Raw genomic sequence first — 23,317 nt, 5'->3', positions numbered from 1 at the left:
CAACATTTCATCCTCATACATGTACAAGCCTTGTATTCATTCATAAAAATATGGACCTGTGCTCCAACGGACAAGTTGTGGTCATGGCAACAATAATTAAATAAAGTATATGGTTAGAGCCAGTGGTGTAAAGTACCGCTATCTAAGTAGGCCTACGCTGTTTAATTTGAAATAATACAAGTTGTATTGTTCACTGACTTTGAGAGAAAGACCGTCAGTAGCACCTGGCAGTACAAACGTAGGGCAAAATCTTGCCCGATAAAAACTCATTGACCAATCAGAGCCGTTGTAATAGTGCACATGCGCATTGAGTTTTCTTGAACTTACAGTTGACATGGAAAGATACGACTTTGCCAGGATTTAGCTTCAAATTTACACACATGGTGTCAGTTTAAAAGCAGATTTAATCGTCAAAACACAACCCTCCCATAAAGTATATCCAGGTAAGGGCGTTTTCATACTTTGATAAGGGTTAGCTGATCCAACCAGACAGCTAACTAACATACCATGGAAACGTGTTAGCTTGATCCCACTAATAGTTAACGTTAGATCGTCTGAGTAGGTGTTTGTGCAGCCGGGTTTCTATCGTCGGGTTGTTTGGTGATGGAGGCTGCTCTGGTTCAGCTACAGGGTTGACTAGCGGGCATGCTTATTTGTAAGCGAGTTAGTTGAACTCACATCACCATGTAACGTTAGCTATCAGGACGAGAGGTCAAACGTACCCAGTTGTGGTAATTAACTCCTAACTAACGTTACCAAGTTAAATTCATTGACACTGTTTCAGCATTGACTTCTGTCAAACTGCATTCTGGTCATTTACACCGGTGTGTTGCTCTTAAAGGCAAAACAAAATCCAGCCTCAAACTGAATTTATTCTGTGATTCATTTCAGTCATCGTGAGCAGCAAACAACAACGTTTTTGTTTCACGTGTCAAAGCTGGAAATCAGAGCATCACCCTGAATATCGATGACGTTATCATTTGATATATTAGCAAAGGTGATTTCATCATCATCGTCATCATTACAGTTGTTCAGATTCACCATTAAAAACTACAGTGTACTACGGTATTCCTGAAATTACAGGTTGGTTTAATTATAGGATACGATTTTCTTTACAGTAATAATTACTGGACCTTGAAAGACTGTACAGTGTTTACATTCATAATTGTGTTTTACACAATGTGTTTATAACCACCTCTCACATACCTTGAATCTGCCTTAGGTTGACTGTCTGACTGTAAAGTCAGTTTTAAACAAAATAGCTCTCATGAAATCAGTTTTCTTTGAGTTTTACTTTAATGTTACAGTGTTGAGTATTTAAGCCTGCAAATGGCCATAATTGGAGGGGTGTAACATTAGAGATCATGTGCCAGTTTGGGAGTTGTCGTAGATTTAGTGATTATTAAAGCTGTTCTGTGCCGATTAGGCCCCTTTGATGTTCCATGAGGCCCTGGCCTTTTGGGGGAAGTCAGATGAATGGATGACGAAATCAAGTCGTTTTTTTACGAGGACTTCATCATTGGCCAATCCAACTTTACAACATTTGGTAAAGTCAAAAGGAATCATGCAGTTGATGACATATGTTTTTATGCCTGAACTTCATGGTGCTGGTGCTGTCATTCAATAAGAGTTTTACCAAACTCTTAGCTGCTGAAAAACTTTGTCTAAATCTCTTTTATCACCACATGCACAGGGTTGCCCATGGAGTTTTACAAGATTAGTGCGGACACATTAAAAGACAGTTACAAAATCAAGGCCTGGACTGAGTCCAGTCCAGTACGATACCAGTATGTCACAAGTAGCATAGATAAGCACAATAGTGGAATATAAATAAATAAAGCCAAGGAACATTTATATTGGTGTTCATACTAGTGAGGTGGTGGTGGTGGTGGAAATCCCTTTTGTAGTCTTAATAAACAGTTCTGTTTGTTTTGGATCGGAGATTCATCAGGCAAACCTGCAACAGTGTCAAGGCTGACTGAATAAACTGTTGTTAGAGGGGTGTGTTTACAGGGACTGTAATTTACTTTATGGTGGTATGTGAGACACAAGGTTGTTTGGAGATTAAGGACAGTTGTCTGGACTTGATTAAGTTTGAGAAAAATGATAAGAGCAAACTGATGAACCAGAAGGACCCTCCATCATCATGTGTGCCTGCTAAAATCTCAGCGGTATTTAGCTGCAGGACAATTTGTTCTAGTTTAGGATGATAGCTGGTTTGTTATTGTCACATCATGAGCACATCGTGTCTTTATGAGCTGCTATTCGTGAACACAATAGTGCAGTATTTAAAAACTCATTTTGTACTCTTTCTAGTGTGTTCACTAACTAACTGTGATGGCTGACTGCAGCCACATGAGCACACATGACAAATAAGCCATCTGTCTTAAGAGATGCAGAATACTGAAGTGTCCTGCGGACAAGTAATATCTAACAGGCTTTATCCGGCCCCCAAGACAATTTCATAAGGTCCCCCCTGACATGCTTAAAGGTTACTGTTAAATTAAAAATATATATATATTTGTGGAGTATTGCATTTTAAAACAGGGTACCAAAATTTGAACAAAATGTTTGTAAAATATTTTATATTGAGCAAGCTGCCTCTAAATAAGAAGCATTTCAACACAAGTCGTTTAGCTATGACAAAATTAACACACTGACTTACCCGGAATCAAAATATTTCCGTCTAAACCTTAAAGATGGAGCGCAGAAAGTTTCATGAGATGTGAAAATATATACTTTTTTGGTTTAGTAGAGTCGTACAGATCAATATATTAACTTTTTTCTCTTTTTAAAATCCGTATATTCCTGCCTTGTGGGAAAAAAAGGATCATTTTTAAATGATATTTTGGGGTATATTGTACAAGAAACAACTCACATTTTGTTAATAACTGATATTGCTGAAATTGTAATCAATTGTTGGACCTTATCACTTTGATTATGTAAATTATTCAAAGCACAATGTTCAGTTGCGCACTAAAGGAAGTGACACTCTGAAGGAAACTTTGACTGTTGGGAAAGCTGCTCTGTCTGCGGCCTCAGCTTGTCCTTTGCCTCATATGATCCTTAGTCATGTGCTCTCTGACAGGCTACGCTCTCTCCCACAGAACACGGTGTTATAAAGTACAGTTCTCCAGCTGGAATCCATTTCATCTTTTGGGTGGTAAATTCAAGAAGTACTAATGTTCTGAAGCTGAGTGTGAGAGGAAGGATGTATGTGGTAGAAGTGAAACTCCGTCGCCAAAGACTCGAGGTTTCTTGTTCAAGGTTCTCGTTCATTTACTGACCTTTCACACGCTGTTAATGTTGCTTAGTCATTTTCACATTTTCATGACTCGTGAATTTTAATGTTGTTTTTAGGGGAAAGGACGACAAAATCTCGCACAGTCATGACTCGTGTCTCGTGTTTAAGTTGCTTATTGTCTTTTTTAGCTAAATGCGTGTTTGTTTCAGAAAGCAAAGCGTCACTTTCCAGATAATTACTGTTTTACCCTCAACATTCACGTCTTTCATGCTAAATTCATATCGTGTAACTGTTGTCTTATTCCAGGGAGGCTGAAATTCATCCCTCAAGTTCCCAGGGATCCCTCAGCCTTCTCTGATGAAGGCCGAGCAAGAAGGAGACCTCCTCGAAGGTAACTGCTTAAGATAACAGAAACATGATCATCGCATTACAGACACACCTGCCATGTTCTCCAATGTTAAAACACTCTTGGCTTTTGGTTCAGGCTGTTATACATTATCCTGTGTCAGTGTGCATGCTGACTGAGCAGTTGTAAAACAATATTAAACGTACATTTTCTCTGAAATGTAACCACAGCGCCGTGGTTTAACGTTGGAAAATTCCTACTCTGACTACACATTTCCAAAAAGGAAGATTTATTGTCTTTATTCCCTGGAATTATTTGAGAATCTAAGTGCTATTAATTCTCATTGCTTCTTTTGTGAACTTTATCACTAAAGGGTAAAAGTCACAACTCTGCAACAACCCCCCCCCCCTGAGCACCAGTTTGTGTCTAGGTGTGCGTTTTTTGCTCCTCTCTATGTGCGGGTTAGGGTTAGAAACGCGATGCCAGAATGTCGTTGTGACATCTAATGACACAAACAGGGTTGATTAAGGCTGAGTCACATAAAAGCAGAGTCACTGTTAGGGAACAGTGGACTTTGGGACCAGCAGTGAGTTGGAAATGAAGGAAGGGAAAGAAAACTCTAAACTCAGTGAGTAGTACACATTGTTTACTGGTATCATTGATCAGATATGTTGATGATCTTTTGTATTTCCTTTCATTTGTGTTCTCATAAAACATGTTTCTTTAGTAAAGTGGACCTAATTGCAGGTTATTACTGTACTACTGAGTGCACACATGTCTTAAACCGAATCACTTATGTAACCGTCTTGAAACTGAGGTTGAATTCCTTTTAGCAGTGAGGTTTTCACCAAGGTTGCTTCTGGTCATTAAACTGCCACAAACTGCTTAATCTCTAAGTGTATTCACGAAAGCTCCCGTACAGACAAGTCTGAGAGACCGGTTTAAACATTTCCCAACGTAAATAATTCATAAAGCTTTGATTTGTGCTTTGTAAATTCATGAATAAAGCTTGAAATGTCTGGTTTGGTTTATTTTTGAATGGCAGAGTTGTTGATAGTCTTTGCCTATCTGCTGTATCTCTGTTCAAACATGAGAAGAATCTTGTTTTGTCAGATCCAACTTACGCTTTGTTGATAAGTAAATATTAACGGTGTCGGAAGAAAAGTGTGTGAGTGTTTGGTTGAGGATTTGTAGAAAAGCATCAAGTGAAACAAATGTTGCAAAAGTCTTAAAGCACAGCAGAGGTCTGGAAATTATTTTTTATTCATGAATTTATATATATTATATATTTATATAACTAATCAGATTTGTAATAATGGCATCAGAGTTGCTGAGAGACTGTATCGGCATTTGGCAACTGATGGGATGACGTGTTAGTGTTCCAGCGCAGCATAACTTCTTCCTCTTCCTCTTCTCTCACGACTCATTTGAATCTGTCCTCTCTGTGGTTTTGTTAGAGGAGGACTCTCCTCCGGAGAATGGAGTCCAGTCAAACCAGTACAGCTCCATCTCACCTCCTGCCTCCCCGGTGGCCCAGGACGAACCTTTCTCCACATACTTTGAAGACAAGGTGGCCATTCCTGACAATGTCAGCCAGGTACTGTCTCACAGCCGCTGTTTCATAGAAGATAAGTGGAGTTGAAATGTCGGTTCATATGTAATCATATACATGTAGCTGTGATTATCCATTTTAATGATGTAGTATACTACATTTGAGCCATTACAGTTTGTTAGATTTTGGGAAGCAAAACACATTTTATTTAGTTCCATATTAATCAAATGAATCATGCTGTTTGTCTATTCAGGTGTTCAGTTTTCGTAAACTCTGGGCGTTCACTGGACCAGGTTTTTTGATGAGCATTGCTTACTTGGATCCAGGAAACATCGAGTCTGACCTGCAGTCTGGAGCTAAAGCTGGCTTTAAGGTGAAATATAACACTACATCCAAACAAAACATCTTTACTTTGCTTGGTAATGGCTGTTGATTAAGAACAAAACATGAACCATTGCACAGTACCATCTTTGTTGGTGTCTTTTTGAGCTTTTTCTATTCCATATTTGAAGCAGTGATTTCACAGCTTTTTGTTGCTCTCTTCACACCGATATATATCTTCTCCAGTTTTTCCTAAAAGTGTCTCTTCTTATTTTGATGGTAAAAAAAGCCCTTTGGTTGTATCGTGTTGTCTGTGTCTTGCTCAATGCACCTTGCAGTGACACATAATGAGCTGCTGTATATTTCTCTAAGCATCATAAATATATTCATTGTATCATTAAAAAGAATTACCAGTTTTAAATGTCAGCTTTAGAGCATAACGGAGACCAAAATGTATGCAGTGCAGCTACTTTAATTGTATCTGCTGAAGTAAAGCTCCCGTATTGTACTGATGTGTATCTCTCTGTCTCAGCTCCTATGGATTCTGCTCGGAGCCACCATCATTGGGCTGCTGCTGCAGAGGTTAGCCGCTCGTCTCGGGGTCGTCACTGGGATGCACCTGGCTGAAGTCTGCAATCGCCAATATCCAACTGTGAGCGTTCACGTATCTCAACTTCCCTTTTCTTCTTTCTTTATGCATGGCACTGTATATGTAAGACAAGAATGTCAATAACAGCCCATTTGATTTTCATATTCCTACATTTTTTCAAATGATGAGAAGCCACGTAGGATATATCGGATTCATTAAAGTTTCAGTTTCTAAAGAGACGAATGAACTCTGCTCGGCTACTCTCTGATAGTGTCTTCAATCTTTTTCTTTTTCAGGTTCCTCGGTACATCCTGTGGCTGATGGTTGAGCTGGCAATCATTGGCTCAGACATGCAGGAGGTCATTGGCTGTGCCATAGCACTCAACCTTCTCTCTGTGGGCAGGTACCGTCTTCACCGCTTGTCCATGAACAGTGACTGCAAACATTTAAAGAGATGTGAGGAGTTACTGTAGTTCCTCTCTTTCTCCTTCAGGATTCCACTTTGGGCAGGAGTCCTCATCACCATCACAGACACATTTGTGTTCCTCTTTCTCGACAAATACGGTATGGATCCACCATCTTTTACTTGTCAATCAATGTTTAAGAACGCTGTGCATCCCGGTGTTGATACAGTTTTCATCTCCTCGCAGGCCTGAGGAAACTTGAAGCTTTCTTTGGCTTTCTCATCACCGTAATGGCTCTGAGCTTTGGTTACGAGGTAATACTCCCTCACAGTTTCCAATATAATTAATAATAAGTATTTCTTGACAAAAAATAGGGTTTTTGCCACAACGTTCATGGCACCATGACATGTTTGACTGTGGTTTGTCTGTAGTATGTGATGGTGAAGCCAAACCAAGCGGAGCTGCTGAAGGGGATGTTCGTACCTTACTGTGCCGACTGTGGGCCTGTGCAGCTGGAGCAGGCAGTGGGAATCGTGGGAGCGGTCATCATGCCCCACAACATCTACCTGCACTCAGCGCTGGTCAAGGTTAGAGGAATATTTGTTTTATCCAGAGAAATGTAAATTTGTCTAGTTAGAAGTAATTTGAGTGAGTGAAGAGTTGTTACAACATAGTTATAACTTGCCACAATCCCAAAAAGATTTTTAGATTGTAGAGTTTACATTGGCCAGCCGAACATTTTTTTTTTTTTAGTTTTGATAAACCGATAAGCTGTCTCATGAATATTTCTTATAGAAGTTAGAAAGCTTGTATCATATTGTTTGACACGCAGTATAAATTATACCATAAGCTCAGCAGTATCAATGCCATTTTAAAACATTCTTAATGCACATTTTTGTTGTTTGATGAAAGTTGAGTGATATTCTGTTTATTTCCTTATCTACCAGTCTCGGGACATCGATCGCAAAAATAAGAATGAAGTAAAGGAAGCCAACAAGTACTACTTCATCGAGTCAACTGTTGCTCTCTTCATCTCCTTTCTCATCAACGTCTTTGTCGTAGCGATCTTTGCTCAGGCCTTCTTCAACAAAACCAATATTGAAATGGTTGGTGTTCAGTATTAAGAATCCTTCTCTCTTTACTGCTGATGCTGAAACACATGTGTAATGATTGTTTTCTGATTCGTACTGTTGACACAAAGCGTCCAGAGCCTCAAGTTGTGGCTTAACGTGTGTTTGTGTTCCTGGTTGCAGCATAGTCAGTGCAATGCAACCGGCAGCCCTCACGCCGATCTCTTCCCTCTCAACAACGACACACTGCAGGTGGACATCTACAAAGGGGTACGTTTGGTCATCACCACAACTACAATGAATCACAGCTGTAGTGATGTTAGAGGACATGTTACATCACTTCCTGTTCGTCGAAAAACATCATTGCGGTGTCTCAATTTGCGCTCTTCCGTACCTATACTTGTTATTTTGAGTGCATGAGTGCGATTACACTGACCCTGCATTATGAGTACCCGCAAGTAAGTACATAGAGGACACAGTGTACTACATGAAAGTGTACAAACTGAAGTATCCAAATTACGACACAGCCCATTTATTTTAGTATATAGTACAAATTCTATACTATTTATATAATAGGGACACAGAAAAGGGACACAGTGCATTTACTTGTAGACCTTTCTATGACTAATAATACTGTAATGTTGTATACGAATCTGTTTAGTGTTTTGTTTTTGTTGCTTGTTAGTACACACTACAATTGACAATTAGTGTAGTACACATATTGTATTGTATTAATTTGGGACACAGCACAGATGAGCGTTGTCACAGCAAACAGGTGCAGCTAATAGTATTAATGATTATATCTTGTTACGCTTTGCCTCTGTTAACCTAACTTACACAATATCAAGACACTGGAGGTGCGTCACCTAAAGGGAAGGCAGTTGTCGGCGATAGTATTAGTTACACCACTCCGTGTTCTGTTATGACATGCTCAAAAATCGTTAGAATGATAATGATGCAATATGTAACACGAAGAGCAGAGTCTCCGTCTCTTGTCAGTGATGATGGACGTGTGATTGTCCCTTTCTTTCTCTGTGGGTTTGTCTGTGTGTTCAGGGAGTGGTCCTGGGCTGTTTCTTTGGCCCTGCAGCCCTCTACATCTGGGCGATCGGGATCCTGGCAGCTGGACAGAGTTCCACCATGACAGGCACTTACTCTGGGCAGTTTGTCATGGAGGTAAGAGTGCCTGTTGGTTATATAGCAGGACATGGGTTAAAAAAAAAAAGTGTGTATGCTCATGTTTTTGTATTTGCAAAGGGCTTTCTGGACCTTCGATGGTCTCGTTTTGCACGTGTGCTGCTGACCCGCTCCATCGCCATCACACCTACACTGCTGGTCGCCATTTTTCAGGACGTTGAGCATCTGACTGGGATGAACGACTTCCTCAACGTGCTTCAAAGCATGCAGGTCAGGAGCAAATCCTTCAGAAAGCCCTCCCTATTCATTCAGTCAAAAACAACCTTTAACATTCAACTCTTACTCGGTCCCATTGTGTAGCGCATACTACTGTAGAAACATTCACTGTGCCTTTTCTTTCTGTTCAACAGCTTCCATTTGCTTTGATCCCGATTCTGACCTTCACCAGTCTGACATCCATAATGAACGACTTTGCAAACGGAATGTGAGTGAAATCTATACGTTTTTATTTTCATCATTAATTCATGACTCTGTATGTTCAGGCTGTGTCTTAGAATCAAAGACGTGATCTCTGTCAGTTTGACAGCCAGCTGGTGTATTTGTTGTGGTGGAAGTCTGCGTTTAGTTATTCATTGACGAATAAAATGCAACTTGTTTGCTCAAGCTCATTTTTTTAACTGATGTTGACCGAATGTTCCTCCTTTTTCTGACATATGGGCCAATCATTTTGCTGTTTATGAGAACACTATCCAAAGTTGTTTGTGGACAGAATTTACTCAGTCGTTTTACTGTTAGAATAAAGTATTTCCAGGACACTGTACATTTGAATTTGTATTAAATATACTGCCTGTTTCTTTAGGGTGTGGAAGATTTCCGGAGGCGTCGTTATCCTGGTGGTTTGTGCAATCAACATGTACTTTGTGGTGGTTTACGTGACGGCGCTGAACAGCGTGCCGCTCTACGTTCTCTCTGCGCTGCTCTCCATAGCATATCTGTGCTTTGTAGGCTACCTGGTGAGTCAGATTACTTTACATTCACTCATTATCTCAGACACTTTTTTGCTTTAGTAATTTGACATTTTTAACCGTTTTAATGCAGACAATGAATATTTGACAAACTATAGTACTGGTACCATAAACTGGTTCCTAAGTTTAGATTAATCTTAAGTAACTTCAGGCTGTCTATGGCTGTATTGATCTTGCTGCACAAAATATGTATTTATATTTATAGTACACTAACCACTGAAAGTGTGCACAAACCTGGCTGTGTCCTGACTTCTCTGTCCTCTGTCGTTCACAGGCGTGGCACTGTTTGGTTTCTTTGGGGGTTTCGTGGCTGGACTTTGGCAGCAGGGTAAGCAATCGACCTGCTGTGTTCATAGAGGAGCCGTCTGAGTACGACTCCTAGAGCTGAACCACCAGCATTCCTCTTGGAGACTCTGAGCCCTGTACACAACCAATACTTTTCTAGATAATGTAGGATGATGAAAGCACCTTTTTCTGCTGATGTCACATGTTTATGTTGTGTAGGGCTGGGTATCAGAATTTGGTGCTATATCTAGGTACCCAATAAACCAAACTGATGGTACACCAGCAAAGAGAATTCAAGGCCATTGTTGGATGCTTGAAAAGACTTCTGAGCAAATACAAATAATTGGCAAATCAATAATTGTGGAACAACTATATCCACCTCTGCTTAGAAAGTGACATACTGTGAAACAAGTGGTTTATATACAACAATGATCTGTATCTCTAAAAAAGATTTTCCACAATTTTTATAGAAAATCGGCTGAACTAGAAAAACTAGCAGTTCACCTTGTATTGTCACCGCCTCTTTGTAAAAACACTGAATGAACATACTTTGGTCGTCACGAGGAGGACGATGGAGGACATCAGTCAAAAGTTCTTGATGTTAGACGTAATCCAACAAGTCCACAGGTTGGTTCACGTGAGCTTGAGTGGGGAAGAAGCACAGCAGCACAGAAAGATATAAAAGACTCCACATTTCTTCTGTGCTGTTGAGCTCTATTCTCATTTTAACTGTTTGATTTCTTTCATATTGTTATTTACTGTTATTGTTATCATGCAGCTGACCTAAGTATCTACCTAAAGTAGTAGTTTTTTTAATCTTTTTCTTTCTGATTCTTTCCGGCGTTCCCTGAGACACACACTAATGCTAGCAGCATCGAGCACTCTGCTCTCTGTGAGCCCTCTCACCTTGATAACATCCCCGTGTCCTGCTGGAAGGAGACGATGCTCATTCTGTTATGATCTCCCCTCAGTCTACCTCAACACCCTCATACTAACTAATTTCAGTGTACCGCCTCTGTAGTAGTTTTAATCACCGGAGTTTTGCGTCTAACAAGTCAATTATCCATTCATATTTTTAACAGAATACAATTGTCACGTAATTCACGAGAAAGTCCTGTTAATCCTACTATCTGTATGAAAAATCACCAAATGATATCCAGCCCTAACTCTGTGGAAAACTACCTTTTGGTGTTGTTGTAAACTGATTGCTGTCTAACATTTCAAAGAAGCTAAAGTGGCAAGTTTCAGTGTTGTGCACACATTATGCATGTGCTGTATTCGTCATGTCCCAGTCCTCTCTTTGTTCTGCCAAAGTCCAGACTTCCGTATCTGCGTTAATGTGATCAAAACCCAGCTGGTTCATGAAATTAATTTGCACTTTGACCTGGAAATATTCGTTGACACTAGCTAACAGACTTCATTTAAGCAAGTGAAGCTTAATATGACTGCGGCCTCGTCCTCTTTTAGTGCCTAAATAATCAGGATGCCAGCGACTCGGGTTCATCAACATACTGAAGTGAGCTTATTAGTGAAATATTGTGAGTGTGACTGAAGTTACGTTTGTAGCCGTGTGCAAAGTATAATCCGTAGAAGTGTTGATTTGTTTGTTTTTATTTCCTTTAGTGAAACCGTGATAAACCTCTACTCCACATTTTATTCAGTATTGTTTGCCTGTGGGTAAAGTTTCATAGATAAATGTTGTAGTATAAATATGTCACATTGCAATACATAGTTTATCATTTCTGAACGATAACGTTGTGACTTATTTAAACTGCTTTGCAGAGAAGGAAAGGAACTACTTATGTGGTAGCTTGAAAATACTTTTGTAGTCATAATTGTTGTTTATTGTCATGACAAAGCTGTGTTTAAAGGAGAACTGGAAACAGAAGTAGAAAAAAAAAAGTCAAAACAAGGACAAGATTACTTATGGAGCCCAAAATCCTGAGTTTGTCTCGGAGGGTTTTACAGTCTGGAATCTATCTTTAGGCCATCGAAACCAGTCATTTTGTGAATTACACATCAAAAACGCCATCGCTCAGAATAAAATAAAGGCCGCACAGATTCATCTATGTATCGGAAATAGTTTTTGCTACTTCTGGTGCATCTGTTGATGAAGCTACAGTGTGCACGGCTCTCTGCACTGATTCATTGAAGACCTCCTGATGTGACTGAAAAAGTTTTGTTCCGTTTGACTTCAGAAGTGTTTGTTTGATCTCCCTTCTCAACACAGTCGGTTTATTTTTTAAATGTATGTCTGTTTCTTTCTACTGACAATAAAATGACTGTTAATATACACTGCAGATTTTTCACACAAGTCCCCTGGACTGCAGACCTGCTTGCAGGTCAAAATAAAGGTTAATACAGTAGACTCATTTAATAAAGTAATTCAGAGATCACAGGAAAGATCTCAGGTTATGGTATTAGAAGTTCACCTTTAGTGTGGTGGATCAGAGGCAGCTCTCTGGTTCAGAGTTCTCAAAAGCTTTCATGAAGTTTCTCTCGTGGTTTTCAGGCGACTGTTACTTCATACAGTGTCGTATCAATACCTCACTGACTAAAGACGAGCATGGCACACGCACATTTGAACTGTCGCAGAGAAAACGTTGATGTGTTTACTGAAGTTATCGCTCATTGCTGCTCTTTGGGATTGAATGAATAAGCGTCTGTCCTTTCTACTGGATAAAGTATCCCATGTGTTCAAAATAAACAGGAAATAATGGATATATGGACATTTGTTGGCGTCTTCTGTCTGAATGTCTAACGATTCATGAGTTATCTGTTTTAACTGAAAAAACTAACAGTCTGACTCATATAATATTAATAATGTTTAGTATATTATGAGGTAGTCAAACCTTGTATTTGAAAAAAAAAAACAAGGGAATTAAAGAAATGATCTGAGGCTGGAGGTTTTCTCATAACAGTTTTAAAATACAGTCACTGTTTTGAGGCAGTTTCATGATAAGATGTTAATGTAGTAAATAAAGTACCAAACTTGATAACTTGCCTTATTGTACAACCTGCTAAGTATATAGTAATAATTAAAGGGTCAAAGGGCCAAATCCTTTTGTTGTAGAACATTTTGGCAGGCAATAGAAATGCTCTTTTGCAGGACTTTCCAGGATTAAATGAGGAAAGTTGATTTTGGAAGAGTATCACTTTGACCCAAGGTGAGCCCCTTCTGTAATTCTAAAAGAATCAATCAAATTGTCACCTGGTTGCCTCCTCTTTACCACTGATCAAAACACAGCATTGATTGTGATGTTTTCTTATTATTATATATTTAATTTTACATATTTATTTTAAATTGCAAAACAGGAAACTACTTGTTATTCTGTGTATCTGCACTCTCTAGGTTTATATTCGTTGGAAAAAAGAATAAAGCTTGTGTATATGTAGAGTAATATAAAGAGAGCTGCAGTAACACAGACGCTTTTTACAGGTCATTATAAACCGTGTGTGTTTTCTTCATGTAAGCAGAATGGGGGAGTATTTTCTTAATTACATAACAATACAAATCATGGCAAATTCATATGAAAAATTGTCTTTTTGTCCTCATGAAGGTAAAATAATGTTTAGCTGATTCATGTGTTGGATTAACCATTTGTGTGCACCTCTCTCCTCACTGACCTCCATTTCTTCTCTCTTTCAGATGCAGCTATCACGGCACACAGACATGTACTTGCTGACTGACATGGACACTGATACTGATACTCTGGTTGAGAGGTAGGATGAGACATTGTGATCGAACGTTGAACCGATGACCACTGAAGCTCGGCCAGTATGTGTTTGTCTTCACCTCTCTGTGCCTAACACGTTTTTTTAAAGTGTCCTTTCAGTACACAGTGCGGTACACACACACACACACAGACGTGTAATCCAGTGATGGATGCTTTCCATCGCAAATGTCTCAGCAACCTGTAAGCTAAATAATGTTCACGCAAGTAATGGTTTAATATGTCTAAAATAATTAGGTGACTGAAACGGAGTGAACTACATGAAGTTATTGGCAAAACAATCACACCTTAAGGTTTCTATTCCGAAATTGCACAACAATTGACTTACTATTCCACGTGATTGAGATGCCAGGGTCTTGATCTCAGAAACACAGTTGTCGGTTTCCAGCCGTTACTTTACTAAAGAGGCCGTGGACAGATATGCAAAATATGGGCTCCAGCCAGCAACTTTCCTTTATTGTTAGTTCTTCCACTTCTTTTTGGTTTCGTCGACATGCTCTAAAAATAATGAAAATGAAAAATCAATCCGATTTTTCCATTGTCACACATCCTCACAGGGAGAACAAGAAAAAAGTCTGATGTGAATGCTGTATGTTTTATCCATAAAAAAAACACCAAAGCTGCGGCATGTTATTTCTTTTGCATTTATTGGGGACTGAACAGTTGTATTCTATCTAATATTCAGATAAAATGAAGTAATTCAAAAAAGAAATCATCTAGATTGTTATGATAGATATATTGAATATGAATTCAACACTGGAGAATTAAAGAACATATTTATATGTGATTAGTCACACTTTTTCCTGTGTATTATTCTATATCAAAGAGAATGACAGTTTTATGTCATTTCATGCACAGTTATCTATAAGATGCTAGAAATGTTCCGTTCTTGGAGATGAGGTCTGTACATGCTTTGTGTTTCCAAATCTTTTAAGAGCCAGTCGTGAAAAAATATTGAATTAAGTCGCCATGTGTAGGACTACTTGGTGGTAGTATCTCAAAGAGACACTGTGGCAGAACACTCACCTGTTGGAGGCAGTCGCAACTTATTTATCCGTTAGAATCGAATAATTATCTATAGTTTTGTTTTTTTATTTCGTCTCCTCAATGTTTTTCTCAGTTTGTTTAATTTTTTTTAATTTATATGTAGTTTAATAAATTCTTTAGTGGATGTCTGGTTTAAAATGTTTTATTAAGCTTTTGGGGGACATATATCGGCAGCCTTTTTTTCATGAAGCCTAATTTGCGGGTGGGTGTGATGTGTGCATAACATTACAGAAAAATATGGCACTTATTTTCTGAATATGGAAGAAAAAGTTGGCACTGTGGTGCAAATATGTGAGCTACCGTAAATGCTAAATATGGGAATGGATGTGTTGCATCATGAGTCGCAGCATTGGTCGCGTTCATTGTATCTCAGGGCTCCTCGTGTCCCAACAAGATGCTTTTTGTTACTTCACTCTGGTGTACCAGGAGTTTCATGGGAGTTTGTAACTAGAGAAGATGAACACGACTGTTTCAAATATGGGAGACAAGTGTTAGCTTAGCAATAGAGTGCTACTATGAAAATGCCTCTAATTGTGACAGTCTGATTCTTGCACGTCTTCGTGTGTACTTTACTAACTTACCACCTTTCAAAAACAGTTTAGAGAATTAAGATAAGTAGTAATAATAATAAGTTAAAAAAAGAGTACAGGAAAGACAATCGAAACAGACAGAAAATGATATATAATAATAACAACGTCAAACAACAATAGAATCCAACATAAAAACACTATAGAGTTACGATTGTGCACTGGCAGTTTGGGCTGATAAATAAACCAAACCTTTTCCTTGACCAAACACTGAACTGCACTTGTATGTTACAATTACTGTGCAGATGACCGCAGTGCCTCCTGTGTTCACCGTTGTGCCTCATTTCTTGGATCTCTAGCGCGCTATCCAGTCAAAAAACGATTACAAACCAATACAAGAATGTCACATTGTTGTACTCAACTGTAGTGCACGAAAGTATAAAAGAATCTGTGTGGTAGGGTTGAGGTATAAAGAGGCTTAAAAGTCGAATGTGTTTTCAAATTTGTTTTCTTTTAGCCATTGTGTTCTGCATTTGCCATCATACTTTCTTGAAGACTAATGGGTTTTTTTATACATTTGTGCAAAAGCCCTTTTAGTAATTTCACTTTTGCAAAAAACGACAACAAACACTTTTTCAAACAAATGAAAGAACCAGCACTTGATTACAAAAGAAATGGGCCACGGTGTAATTAAATGCATGAAAGCTGATTATATAGTCAATAATTATAAAATATTTGAAGGGAGCATTGATGAGATCACAGCAGAAAATCAATGCTTAGCAGTGAGCGATCGATGTTGAGAACATATCTCACTGCAGGTCACATGCATTTGGTCGTAGAATGTAAGTCTGGCTGTTTTATAAAATCTTCCAGTGAAATGTATGTAAAACATGGTAATGTCCTCAGTTATACCATATGTTTTATTGATTACTGCATAATGTGTTGCATTGTGAAGTGTCTGAATATGGAAACACCTGTTAGGATTGCCAGAGACCATTTTCTGCTTCCATTGCACTGCTGTAAATTTGATTAAATGTGTCTTATTTGATTCAATTGAACAGTATGACACAGTATTGAGGCCCTACTAAAAGGGTGGTTTTCTGATTTGTATGATATTTATATCTTACATTTATATCTGTTTGTATGATCTGCTATCTCTGTTACGTTTGTTTATTGTTAATTGTTTCTTGTTGAATATACAAAATAAAACTACTTTTATAAATCATTATTGTTTCTGAATCTCTTTTAATTCTTGTTTTTGTGAAAAAGATAATGGCAATTCTTTCCTGTGATGTATTTCGGGTCTTATTTATAAAAATGTCTACCTATGTAGAAAAAAATAGTTTCAGAAGACCAAACACCATGTGCTTTTTTTTACTTTTTTCGTTATGTATTATGTTATAATGCTATTGCCTCTAAAGGACTAAATGTGTTCTTACTAGTTTAAGTGGTGGTTAATAATGATGGTGCACTGTATTTGGTTATCCATCCTGCCACCGAATAAAATACATTTTGACAGCACACATGTTAGACACCTAGCACAAAATAAGCATGATGCAGGGCTACCAACAATTACTTCATGAGTAGTCTCTGCCTTTTAAAACTCACTTGCACCTATTTGGTCAATTTGTTTGCTTAAACACAATTTTTTTTTTTACAGTGTTTTTACACAAAATAATTGTCACCTAAAGTGTAAAACCAATTACATGTAATATAAAGCACCTATGATCCTGCACACATGTTCGTCTTCGGTTAATTTCAGTCGATAACTCTGATTTTAGCCGGAATAAAACCAGCAAAATGTCTCTGAAATGAAGAGGTTGCCCGTTGGCATCTTCCCGGACACGTGAGGGCGCTGTCTGGAGCGCGAGCTCCATCCTTGTCCAGCAGCAGCTCCGTTGCCTACGTCACCACATTCCACTGAATGCGATGGAACAGCGTGTATAAACGTAAAGGTGGCCCTCAGAAGACACTGGCAGAAACTTGTAAGTAGAATGATAAAGGTGACAAGATGCGTGTGTTTTTGTGAATCTCGCTCTCTGGTTCACGCCAGTCGAACATAAATAATATTTTGAGAGCACCGAATAACTTCTCACAGTCACTTGAGTGTTTCTTTTGCCGGTTGATGTGTACTAGGTCTGTGTTGTGGTGGAATCTGTGTTTCGATGCAAGATGAGGGAAGCGGCCGTCCTGCTCGCACCGTGTGTGGTTGTGTGTCTCCTCCTGAGCTTCAGCCAGGCAGCCAGACAAGGACAGGACATCAAATGTGGAGGTATGTGTCTCACTCTCTGTCCAGGGCACGAATAACGTTACACAATCAAGTCCTAATGCGCACGAGCGTCCTCTCCCTCTGCTCCTTGCAGCGTGCAGGGCTCTGGTAGATGAGCTGGAATGGGCCATCTCCCAAATAGACCCAAAGAAAATGATCCAGACGGGATCCTTCAGGATCAACCCAGACGGCAGCCAGTCCATTAGAGAGGTAAACGTGCAGCAGCACAGCCACGTAGTAATATGTCCAACTGTAGACGGCACCACTTCAATACTATAGTCCACGATGAAGTAGTGCTGCACGTGTGGTTTATCAACTGTATCTATAACTCCGTATATGTAAAACTGCCAAGTGACAGATATTATGGTGTGAAACAATGAATTGTTATCACTTTGTTTCTTATTACCGTTTGGTAAGAGACACCTCACATCCTCACTAACTCAGAGTTGTTCATGGCCTCTGATGGCACCAGATTCCTCTGGCTCGCTCAGAGGGAAACCTTCTGGAGCTGATGGAGACTGTGTGTGAGAGGATGGGGGACTACGGCGAGCACGCAGATTCTTCCACAACCAGGAAGTCCTACATTAGGATAAAGTCTCGGAGAGGTGAGGCCATGGACCTCTCAGAGGCCGCGTTGGATTCACGAGTTACAGGCAGTTTAAAATTTGCAGTGAGTACAAAATATCACCAAATGATTCTTAAATGCACCATCGTATGTTTGAACTACTTTGCTTTTATTGTTAGTTATTATAATTGTTTTTAAATCAGTGAATGGCGCCGCTTGTAAAAGTTTTTTTTAAAACTTATTTCTGCAGTGTGAAACAATTGTTGAGCAGCATGAAGATGAAGTCATTGAATTCTTCGCTTATGAGACAGAAAACATCAAAGACAAACTCTGCAGCGAGAGGACAGGTATGTTTAAAACATGTCTGATTTATTTTTAAGCCTTACACACTCTTACACATTTCTGTTATGTTGTTCCCGTCCAGCGACTGTATTTTAATTCATTGTTTACATGTTCTGTGTGCTCTGCAGACCTCTGTGACCACGCTCTGAAAGTGTCCCACGATGAACTTTGATGTCATCGTCTCTTCTCAGCCGAAACGGAGATGTTGGGTGCTGTACTGTTTTCAGTTGTCTCTTTATCACCAGTTTACGTCATGGCAGTAATACATTATCATGTAAGATAATAGGAAATCCACCTGTAGATAAAAGTCTTGTTCCTCTGATCTGTGACAATTTAAGGACCAGTTTGCCAGTTTTAGCTGCTGCTCTTTTGACTATCTTGTCACTTTTTTATATACCGGTACTGTAAGTTATTATACTTTTCAATATTCTGTGTTCCATATAGAAGCCCTTTTCTTGCCTTACATTGCCCTTAAGATGAAAGTCATACTTCCCAGTGCGTACAGGATTAGTTGTGTAAAAACAGAAAATGTTCTAATTTAAGACACAAGTACACAGAGATCAGGTTGACATTTGGTGAAGTGGTCCTTAAATCCATATTAATTAATTGATGGTCTCTCTCAAAGCCATTCATGCTATTAATATTTTATATTCATAGTGAATGGATAACCATGCTGCCCGCTCACCAATGAAAGAGTTATTTGATGCTCAACTATATTTTCATTTCTAGTTTAAGTTTGTAATGCTCACCAATATTTATTGAACTGTCTAAGATCACAGGAATAACTTGTTTTGGGTAAATATAAATATATATATATATATATATATATATATATATATATATATATATATATATATATATATATATATATATATATACAATACACATTATAGACCATCAGACATGAAGATGATTTGAGTAGAGTTAGTGGTGAAATGTGCCTTTTATTGCTAAACAAATGTTTCCCAAATAACATCACACTGTTTAAACATTGATGCTCTTTCACTATTAGCCCCGTGGTATTGTTACTGTTGATGTGAAATGTATTACAGTTCAGAAAAGTTACAATGTTGATGCTTAGGTGGGTGTGTCGATGCTGAAAATGAACTTATCACACATTTTCTGCCAATTGAGGATTCTTTTTGAAAGTTGCAGAAAAGTCAAAAATATTTTGAGGAAAGAAGAAAATGTCTAAAGTTCTGAAAACTTCCAACCACTGCCTTGTCTAAAAGTATGAATTTAAGCTTAACTTTGAAGCGTTGAGCAGCATATAGCCGTTACAACACTCCCAAGGACTTTCCTTTTTGTCTAACAAAGTTTTGGATTGTAAATAGGCTGAAATGTTTGGGTTAATGTTTGGGTTAATGTTAACAGTCATTGTTTCTGAAAAGGTTTACTTTTCCCTTCTGTTTCAGAGCAGAAAATAGCTTTATATCTAAGTACAAAATAGTTTTTAGCTTCGGGAGCAGGCAAATGTCTCCTCTTCTACACATTAAATACTACATCTGCAATCCCATTGAATTATGGTATTTGATTAAAGCTTTTAGTTTTTACTTTTGAGCATCACGATTCAATTTTCTTGTCTAGTAAGACTGAACTCCAGTGTAACGTCACTAGAGTGTGCTGTAGTCCACAATCTGATAGTTGAGTCTGAATTAAATAATCATATTCAGTTGGAAAGTCCACATGCTGTACTGTTGATGTAGAATAAAAGTATTTTTGGTATAATTTATTTTTTGATGTGTGGAGAAAAAATAAGTTGCTTTCTTACAGGACGATTCGTCTGCTATTTCCTTTTTTATACATTAAATTCATCTAAAAAATAACTAACGGTTTGCTCAGTGATTTGCAAATGTTTTCATACACTCGGCAGTTTGTTGTCTCTGGTGGTTTTCAATGTATTGTTGGACACATTTCTTTGAGAGGAGGGCACATACAGTAGCCAATACTTTATTACGTAATATTTGTATTTAGAATAATGGACTGCTGTCAAGAACTAAAATACTGAAATGTAGGTGGGAAGACCATAACGACATTTAAACACTGCTTCCAAAAGAGAAGTTTAAAAAAAGACTTCTCAACATGCAAATAGTCGCTAGAGTTCAGTTGTATAACAGTCTTCCTCAACAGATGGAGTTTGTCCAGTTGTCATGAAATCGTACATTTTTAAATTTCCATTTTTTCTCTTCGGGACTTGTGTTGTCATAAATGTTGAGATTGAAAGTTCATTCTTGACCTTGGAAAGCGCAGATAAAACAATCACCACAAGAGATTAACTTTCCACGGCATGTTGTTAATGCACTCTATTATTTTATTTACTTACAATGCAGAATAATGGATTGATTTCTGCCAGAAATATAACCACACCAGAAATCACTCCAAATAACCAATCTTTTATTATCCTCTTTCATAATTTTTCAGCCTATTATTAACCATAAACACTCTAGAAACATTTGGGAAAAAATGTATGACATGGTCTGCTTTACAAGAATAGATTTTAAGATTTCCCTAATGCAAAATTTCTACATTTCTAAAACAACAGTGAATGTATCATTACTAATCCAGTAAAAATAAAAGCTCTAAGATAACACAGAAACTAAAAAATACATTAAATATCAGCGACTTCCATTCCTTATCAGGCACAATACCACCGTCGATTGTACTGTACGTCATTAGCTATTTAATTACATGAATCAGAACATTGTTTATCCAGTCGACTCACTTTCAATCACCCTTTCTGAGGCCGCTGAGGGCATGAAAACCCTCTGCTTGTTTCCTTCTCTCGCCGTTTCCGTCATTTCCGCTGCGTTGGTTGTTTTATTCGTCACCGCCACCTGACAGTCCTCACTCTGACTAGACACATTTGTGACGCTCTCGTCTCCATCACCATCTCCCTCTTCCTCGGCTGCAGTCTCATCTTTTACTTCAGCCGAGCAGCATCGCTCTCCCTCTGCCGACTGAAACTCCTCGTCCTTCCCCGTCATGCTTTCTGTCCAGGCGTCGGGTGGCGTTTCCTCAACCTCGTCCTCGTCTGCAACGACAACGGTGTCCCCAGAGCCGTGGCTGCTGGTGCTGCTGCAGGACAGTGTGTCTTCTTCAGCATGTCCGCCGATCTCTTCATAACACAGATCCTCCTGGATTTGTCCCAACTCTACATCATCCTCAACACTTTCTTCTGTTGAAACTGCATGTTGTCCTGCTCCATCAAAGAACATCCTCTCAGAGTCCATGCCTACAACCACACCCAGGCAGCGCAAGTCCTCCCCTACACTCTCTGGATCCCACAGCTCACTCACTTCCTCCTCTTCATTCTCAGAGTCTGGCGCTGTATGCTTCCTAATGCGATTTACCGCATCCCACAGGGCCATGGGATACTGGGGCTCTTCTTTGAGGGGTAATTCGGGGTCAACATCTCCACCTTGAGGAGTTGAGGAGCTGGAAGGTAGGACTGGGGGTAGATCAGTGCTAGAGGAAGATGGGAACTGAAGGGATTCCTCACAAGAGTCCAGATGAAGAAAAGGAGGGTCCGTTTCATGGATGCCAGCAGCAGGATCAGCATCAGGATTTAGGGCTGAGGGACAGACTGAGTGCAAAAGAGAAACAAAGTCTGCGTCTGGCTCGATAGACGTGTGAGGTGGAGAAGGAAGGTCGGAGGGTGAGAGCACATCCAAAGGTGATTGAAACACCTCCCAGTCCGAGTCTGACGATGAGGGAGACGAGTTCGACGGTTCTGTCTGTGGTTCAGTGTCCTGCAAAATGTCTGTTTGAGTGTCTGTAGCATTTTCTGTGGATAGTTCCTGTTCCTCATCAGCTTCTTGTTTTGATCGCTCCTCAGTCATGAAACTTTCGTCTTCATCAACAAATTGTTGCTTCAAAATGTTGACCTCTGTTTGAGTTTGACTGTCAGGCACCTTTTCTTGGGATATTGTCTGTTCCAAAAGACCTGTAGGATCCTCTTTGTCTTCTTTTGGGAGCTGCTCTTCAGTCATATAACTTGCTTTTACACAAGCAACGTCTTCTGCTTGGACGCATTCAAGTTGTTGCTGCAAAATGTCAACCTCTATGGCATCTTCTATGGATATGTTAAGAGTCTGTTCCACAGTATGTTCTGTGGGATCCTTATCGGCTTCTTTTGTTTGTTGCTCATCAGCAACATTGCTCTCTTTCACACAATCGGCATCGTCTGGTTGGCCACTTACAAATTGTTGCTGCAACACCAGCTCCTGTGTCATATCTTTAGCGAAGTCTTCAAGGTCTTCACTGATCTCACTGTTTATTACATGTGATGTTTCACCCTCTTCATCCTGGTCCTCAACAACAGTTAAAACAAGAGGAGAAGGACTCTGGGAACGGTCTGAATGGGGAGTGGAGCTTGTTGATCCAGGGGGAAGAAGTGATTGGGTGTGAGGCAGAGATGAGGTTTCACGGGGAGGAGCCACGTTTTCTGCAGAATTGAGGGCAATCAACTCAGGATCAGGACCCTCCTCTTTGTTTGATTCTGAGATGTGCATGAGAGGTGTAAGATCGGAGGATGAGGGCATGACAGAAAGGGCAGAGTTTGGTGCTTCATAGAGTGGAGAAGGGGAAGATGAAGAAGAATCAGAAAGGTTGGTTGATGGACTGAGACACTGAGAGGGATGAGAAGAGGTATCATTTTCTTCCTGCTCAGTTGAACCCTCTTCACTGGCTGGTTTGAGCAGAAGATCCTCATTCATTTCAATTTCAGGGGAAGGTTTGATGTCATTTTTGAGTTGAGAGACAGTGTCTTTCTCTGCAGACATGTTAGACACTTGATCCTGAAGTCCCGCAAAATCCCCAGCACCTTCATTTGCCGCCTGATCTTTGGTGTCGTCATTCTCT

At 39.3% G+C, this 23,317-nt stretch overlaps 2 protein-coding genes and 1 long non-coding RNA gene across 3 annotated transcripts; 2 read left to right on the top strand and 1 right to left on the bottom strand.

The window, feature by feature from the left end:
- The first annotated feature begins 327 nt into the window (after positions 1 to 327).
- Positions 328 to 15,645, top strand: LOC306775431 (natural resistance-associated macrophage protein 2-like). Its single transcript, XM_079265862.1, has 18 exons — positions 328 to 443; positions 3,551 to 3,635; positions 5,048 to 5,187; positions 5,396 to 5,515; positions 5,996 to 6,115; positions 6,349 to 6,455; positions 6,546 to 6,616; positions 6,703 to 6,770; positions 6,888 to 7,043; positions 7,404 to 7,562; positions 7,710 to 7,796; positions 8,583 to 8,702; positions 8,784 to 8,933; positions 9,074 to 9,147; positions 9,523 to 9,676; positions 9,963 to 10,016; positions 13,623 to 13,696; positions 15,587 to 15,645. Exons 2-18 carry the CDS (start codon positions 3,602 to 3,604, stop codon positions 15,588 to 15,590), a joined length of 1,692 nt encoding a protein of 563 aa, XP_079121988.1. The 5' UTR covers positions 328 to 443; positions 3,551 to 3,601; the 3' UTR covers positions 15,591 to 15,645.
- LOC306775433 lies at positions 8,178 to 15,592 on the bottom strand. The gene is made up of 3 exons (XR_013771877.1): positions 14,036 to 15,592; positions 10,523 to 10,615; positions 8,178 to 8,712 (listed from the first exon to the last, which is right to left on the bottom strand). It is a non-coding gene; the product is annotated as an uncharacterized lncRNA (long non-coding RNA).
- A 1,567-nt stretch (positions 15,646 to 17,212) lies between the features above and the next one.
- Positions 17,213 to 19,333, top strand: cnpy2 (canopy FGF signaling regulator 2). Its single transcript, XM_079297297.1, has 6 exons — positions 17,213 to 17,266; positions 17,418 to 17,553; positions 17,645 to 17,760; positions 18,023 to 18,220; positions 18,366 to 18,462; positions 18,586 to 19,333. The coding sequence occupies exons 2-6, from the start codon at positions 17,454 to 17,456 to the stop codon at positions 18,627 to 18,629; spliced, it is 555 nt and encodes a 184-aa protein (XP_079153423.1). The 5' UTR covers positions 17,213 to 17,266; positions 17,418 to 17,453; the 3' UTR covers positions 18,630 to 19,333.
- Positions 19,334 to 23,317: the final 3,984 nt, after the last annotated feature.

The sequence above is a fragment of the Melanostigma gelatinosum genome (genome assembly GCF_949748355.1).
Source record: "Melanostigma gelatinosum genome assembly, chromosome: 3".
NCBI classification, from domain to species: domain Eukaryota; kingdom Metazoa; phylum Chordata; class Actinopteri; order Perciformes; family Zoarcidae; genus Melanostigma; species Melanostigma gelatinosum.
Note: the sequence above shows the minus strand (reverse complement) of the source record. Positions and strands in the feature narration are given on the sequence as shown.

What these genes read in the sequence shown, in the direction of transcription:
- cnpy2 (XM_079297297.1), top strand. Translation starts at nt 17,454, where the DNA reads ATGAGGGAAGCGGCCGTCCTGCTCGCACCGTGTGTGGTTGTGTGTCTC. An exon ending in ACAGGACATCAAATGTGGAG is followed by an intron (nt 17,554 to 17,644) that starts GTATGTGTCTCA and finishes TGCTCCTTGCAG; the next exon opens with CGTGCAGGGCTCTGGTAGAT. An exon ending in CAGGCAGTTTAAAATTTGCA is followed by an intron (nt 18,221 to 18,365) that starts GTGAGTACAAAA and finishes TTATTTCTGCAG; the next exon opens with TGTGAAACAATTGTTGAGCA.
- LOC306775431 (XM_079265862.1), top strand. Translation starts at nt 3,602, where the DNA reads ATGAAGGCCGAGCAAGAAGGAGACCTCCTCGAAG. An exon ending in CTGGGCAGTTTGTCATGGAG is followed by an intron (nt 8,703 to 8,783) that starts GTAAGAGTGCCT and finishes GTATTTGCAAAG; the next exon opens with GGCTTTCTGGACCTTCGATG. An exon ending in GGCTGGACTTTGGCAGCAGG is followed by an intron (nt 10,017 to 13,622) that starts GTAAGCAATCGA and finishes TCTCTCTTTCAG; the next exon opens with ATGCAGCTATCACGGCACAC.